General features: G+C 30.0%; 1 protein-coding gene across 1 annotated transcript; it reads left to right on the top strand.

Annotated features, from left to right (window-relative positions):
- Positions 1 to 685: 685 nt before the first annotated feature.
- LOC107883000 (zinc finger MYM-type protein 1-like) lies at positions 686 to 3,497 on the top strand. Its single transcript, XM_029487401.1, has 3 exons — positions 686 to 1,298; positions 1,565 to 1,669; positions 1,767 to 3,497. Exon 3 carries the CDS (start codon positions 1,874 to 1,876, stop codon positions 3,464 to 3,466), a length of 1,593 nt encoding a protein of 530 aa, XP_029343261.1. The 5' UTR covers positions 686 to 1,298; positions 1,565 to 1,669; positions 1,767 to 1,873; the 3' UTR covers positions 3,467 to 3,497.
- The last annotated feature ends 2,503 nt before the right edge of the window (positions 3,498 to 6,000 follow it).

The following is a 6,000-nucleotide window of genomic DNA, read 5'->3' on the forward strand; positions in this document are numbered from 1 at the left end:
ACAAAGTGTAATGCATACTAATGTTTACAAATTAAAACTATTAATATTCGGCGCTGATCAAGGTAGTACAATACTCTGTATACTACTGTATATAATATATATATATCACTGTAGCACAGACCGCACCACCCACCCGCATCCCGCCTGGATTTTCCGTCTATTAGTATAAGGTCTATGGTTATTATTAACTATACGAACATAATATGTCGTATTGAGTTATTGACTATAATTGTCGATTGTTGAATTTCGTACGTTTCTTGTTAACTCGCTACTCGCTATTTACAAAAACAATATTCCACTTGTCTTGAGCAAAGCAGAAGAAATAAAACCTGAATTTCTTCAAAATCGAGTGAACATTCAACGCATTTCATATTCTGTTTTTTGAAATGTCAAATAATGATTCGACTGTATGCCTTTGCGGGAAAAAAAGATTAAAATTAAATCTTACTAATTGGAAAAGACACCAAGAGTCTTGTAGTATTTCAAAACTAAAAAAAAATAATATTGTAAATGACTTGTCAAACTTTTATTCAAAAAAACGTGGAAGTGATGTATCGGAAGAAATTCAAGGTTCGCCAAAAAAAGGTAAGTACTTTTTTTTTTTTAAGCGATTTGCTTAATTTTGTTAAAAATATAATATATTTAATAAATTGGGTATGTAAATTAGATGACTTTATTTATTTGTTATAATTTGTATAGATACCAATTAAATATTTGTACCAGTCTTAGGTACCTACTAGACATATTATTTAATTAGATATTTAATTTTTTGTAGTTCAGTCCCATAATGCCATAAATGATGGCACTAAATCAAACGATAGCTGCATTTATGGAAATCGATGTACAGACAGTTCATACAGCATAAATACCCCATCAACCAACTTAGCAATAGCATCTACTTCTCATTCTAAAATTTCTAACTCAGGTAAGTTTAAGATTTTAAGTTATTTTTATTATTACATCCATAACATTCATCATAGACATTATACACACATACCTATTTAATTTATATGATTATATGAATATGAAAAGAGCTTCATTAACCTCGCCTCCATCCCAATTCAGCAAATTCAATTATTATTTATTTTTAATTGTACCTACCTAGTTACCTAGTTAGGTACAATGTATTATTTTAGTTCTTACCTATATATATTAAATATTTATACACCCATATTTAATTTATATAATTTAAGAAGAAGACTTAAATTCAAACGTTGAAGAAAAAGAGACTGCCTGTAAGGAAAAATCAAATAATTTTGAACTATTACCTGCGTCAACAGTTCAAACTTCATCTTTTGGTAAATTACATTTTTGTTTATTTAGATAAAAATTTAATCTTATTTTAAATGCATGATGATTTAATTTTAAATCAATATTTTTTTTTTGATTTTAATTTGACAATATTAATGAAATTAAAAGCATTTCAATACCAAATTAAACTATCAATTATTTTGAATTGTAGCTATGCATTTAGGTATAATTCATCATTTTAGTTCTTACCTAATTTGTTTTAATATATTTTATTAAATATTTATATACCCATATTTAATTTATATAATTTAAGAAGAAGACTTAAATTCAAACGTTGAAGAAAATGAGACTGCCTTTAAGGAAAAATCAAATAATGTTGAACTATTACCTGCGTCAACAGTTCAAACTTCATCTATTGGTAAACTACATTTTTGTTTATTTAGATAAAAATTTAATCTTATTTTAAATGCATGATGATTTAATTTTAAATCAAATTTTTTATTTTGTTTTTTTAGTACCATGTCACTTATCTCAAAACTATATTGACTCTGCAATTAGTGCTGAACATTTATCTATTGATCCAGGAATTCTTCGAAATTTGAAATTATCGCCCGAAGAGAAAATGAATATTATTCAAAGAGGCCCTTGTCAACCTACAGAAATCGACACAAATTTTCCTAAATCAAATGGTCGACGTTTTTTGTCGAAATTTTACTGGAATGAACCTATTAACGGAGAACGTTTCTGTAGAGATTGGTTGAGTTATTCTATTTTATTAGATAGAGTTTTTTGTATATATTGTATGTTTTTTGGTAAGAATTCACAGAAAGCTTGGACGTACGATGGCTTTCATGCGTGGCAAAGACCTAAAGACATCAGTATACATGAGAAGACTACTCCACACATCAATGCAACTGTTACTGTCAAAATGAAATTGTTATCCATGCCTGTGTTACCAGTACTTACTGCAAAAAGAAAAATACAAGTAGAATTTAACAGAGAAATAGTTCATCAGCTTATAGAGGTTACACTGTATCTTAGCAGACATTCTTTAGCATTCCGTGGGCATAGAGAAGGCTTCAATGAAAATATTCGAGGTAATTTTAATGATTTAGTCATTCTATTAAGTAAATGGTCACCATCTTTGGCTATTTATTTAGAAAGATTACAGTCAAACGGTCGAAGTGAAACAAACTTTTTATCCTGGGAACGGCAAAATCAATTAATAGATTCAGTTTCAACTATTATCAACAAATCTATTAAAAAAGAAATTATTGATGCTAAGTATTTTAGTGTCTCTATTGATACAACATTCGACTCATCTAAAAGAGAGCAACTAGCTTTTGTTGTACGGTATGTTAGTTTTTCTAATAAAATCCCAGAAATTCAAGAACGGTTGATTGCATTAAAAGAATCTTCTCTTACTACTGGTCAAAGATTGTTTGAAATCTTTAAAGATGTTTGTAATGAAAGAGAATTAAACTGGAAACTACACTTAATTGGTCAGAGTTATGATGGTGCTAGTAACATGCGAGGAGAGTACGAAGGTCTACAAGCATTGGTTCTTCAGCAAAATCCTTCGGCCATTTACATCTGGTGCTATTCCCATAGATTAAACCTTATAGTTATACAAATGGCAAGTACTTCTTCCAATGCAGTTGATACATTTGGAAACTTAGAATCTTTGTACAGTTTTATATCAAGTAGTAAAAAGAGAATTGCTTTTTTTGAAAAATCACAAAAAAAACATTATCCCAATCAGAATGTTCGCCGTTTAAAGCGAGTTGAAACCACAAGATGGATGTCATATTCCTCAGCTTTAAATAATGTTTTACTTACATACAACGCTGTTATTGAGACATTGGAGTATATAGTAAGTGAAGAAAGTAGAGTAGATTTTAAGGTTGGAGCTAAAGCATCAGGTTTAATTGATTTTTTATTATCTCATCGGTTTATACTTACTGCATTATGTTTTAAGAAAATATTTAATTTAATTGATCCGCTTACTCGTATGCTTCAGGCTATTGATATCGATTTGCTGAGTGCCATAAATAATATACAAAATGTCCATACTTCGTTAAAACAAATAAGATGTGACGACATATTTGAAGAAATATTCAAAGAATCCAATTCTTTTATGAGTGATCGTGCCAATGAATTTGAATTCACTCACTTGGCCATAACTAGAAGTAGAACTAAAAAAAAAAATGTTTGATGAAAATTCTAGTGATGAACCAGTAGTAGACCCTAAGATGAAATTTAAAATTGATACTTATTTTGGTGCTCTCGATGCAGCAATAATGGCTATAGAAAACCGATTTCACTCAACTGCACAAAATCTTTTAAGAGATATATCATTCTTCTCAAAAAATCGTTTAAATCAAGTTAAAAACGGAAAACTACCTGCAGATGTGTTCTCCACATTTTGTAATTTGTATCAACAGTTCATAGATCGGAATGAGTTGTGTAATGAATACATTCAGTTTGCAAATTTGTATTCTGACTTTGAAAAAATAACTAAACTACCAAAAAAAATTTATCCGTTTACTTCCAATATTAACACTTCTGACATTGAAAGTAATGTGGAGATTTCAACATCAGACGAAGAAATAAACAATGATCATACACAACAAGATGTTAAAAATACAGGAAGCTTATTAACATTACTACAAATATGCTACTCAGCTGGGCTTCATAGTGTATTCCCTACATTATTCATGGCCCTTCGTATTGCTTGTACATTACCAGTATGTAGTGTAACCACTGAAAGAACTTTTTCAAAATTAAAAATTATTAAAAATCGGTTAAGGAGCACTATGAAACAAGATCGTCTAGAGTCATTGTTAATAATATCATGTGAGTCCGATGTGCACATAGATAATAATGAAGTGGTTGATGTATTTGCAAAATGTAGTTCAGTACTAAGCAAAAAACTTATTGGTTAAAACTTAAAATGTAAAAATTAATTATATACCTACATAATATACATGTATTTTATAGATAGATCATAAATGTATTGATTTATGTATAAAACAATATTTTATTAAAGTTTTATTGGAAATGTTGACTTTGAACCTAATTGAAAATAAAATTTTTGTGGGTGTCTAGGTAGGGGTGGGTGGGTGGTTAAAATTTGTGTTTGCACCACCTACTAAAAAGTAGTTCGGCGCCACTGTCACGGAGAAGGCTATTATGAAACAAAATTTTAGGAAAATCCACCGGAAAGTAGGAAATCTGGATGTCAAAAATACAACAGTGACGCAACAGGTTAGGTTAGGATTTTGTATTAATTGATTATATTAATCCACCATAGGTAGAAATGTAGAATACGACAAACTTGATATAACTTTGGTACTTTAGAGTTAAATCATACACTTACGTACAAACTAGGGGTCCGCGGTCTACCACAGGTAGATTGCCTACCTGATAATTTACTGCTGCGAATCAGAATTTTTATTCCAGGCAACGGAGAAGTTAAGATTAATTTTAAACACCATACGCTGAATATTAAATAGCGAATTGAATATTGAACAATATTTGAGTCATATAGAGTTGGTACATTTAACGGGCAACGAAGTGCACATATTTAGCTAGTAGGTATATAAAAATGAATGTATGTCTGTCTGTCTGTATGTCCATATTACCATGGCAACCGTTCATATATTATTTTGCTATTTCCGATGGAATTTTTCGTATATAAATGGTTGCCATAGCAATAAGTATAAAACATATTTTTCAATATTCATATAGAGTTGGCATTTTTAATGGGCAACGAAGTGCACGGGATCAGCTATTTTTATATATATAAGATAGATTAGACATCTGGGCAGAAGATAGACTAAATTAAAAAGGGAGAAGATCAATCCTGGGAGGTGCTCAAACTGGGATCTTGAGTTTTCCGATGGAAATTGTTATTTATAAATGGTGCCATGAGCCTTGAAGCTATTATAATAATAATTATTGGTTGCCGGGCAACGAAGTGCACGGGATCATTTGGTACAGAGATATAGATTAGGACCTCTGGACAGACGATAGGCTAATTTAAAAAGGGAGAGGACCAACCTCGGGTGGTGCTCAAACCGGGATTTTGAGATATCAGATGGAAAATTTTGTTTAAAAACAGTTGCCATGGGTTTTGAATCTATTATAATAATAATTATTGGTTGCCGGGCAACGAAGTGCACGGGATCAGCTAGTAATAAATAGTTTTAAAGCTCATTAACTTTTTTTAGATTCTGAGTGGAACGATGAATGTATTGATTTTACAATGATGTGTGTTTTTTTATTTTTTTTTTTAAATTTTTTTTTGTGTCTGTACACGATAAGTAGTCGAAATAATGCTTCGATTTTCAACTTCAGTACCTTGTTCGATTGGAAAGTGAATATCGTTGGTGCATTGGGGAGGTCAAAATTTAAAATTCCCAGTAATTTTCAAAAGCGCCAAGAATAACCAAAGAAAAATTAAGGAAAAACGGGAATTTTTACGCAAAATCGATTTTTCACAAAATTGAATTTGGTTTTTGGTGTAACTTTAAAAAAAATGATCGTAGATACATGAAATTTTGACTGAATGTTTATATTAGCATTTTCTATACACCATAACATACATCAATATTTTTAAAATATTTTGAGCTCTTTACGGACATTGTCAGTTTTAATTTTTTTTTTGTTTTTTTTCTAAAAATATCAATAAAATTTTATTTGTTGATTAAAAAAGCTTGAAAATGTAATAAAAGGCTCCTAGTATAT

Source organism: Acyrthosiphon pisum, chromosome A1 (assembly GCF_005508785.2).
Source record: "Acyrthosiphon pisum isolate AL4f chromosome A1, pea_aphid_22Mar2018_4r6ur, whole genome shotgun sequence".
Classification (NCBI taxonomy): Eukaryota; Metazoa; Arthropoda; class Insecta; order Hemiptera; family Aphididae; genus Acyrthosiphon; species Acyrthosiphon pisum.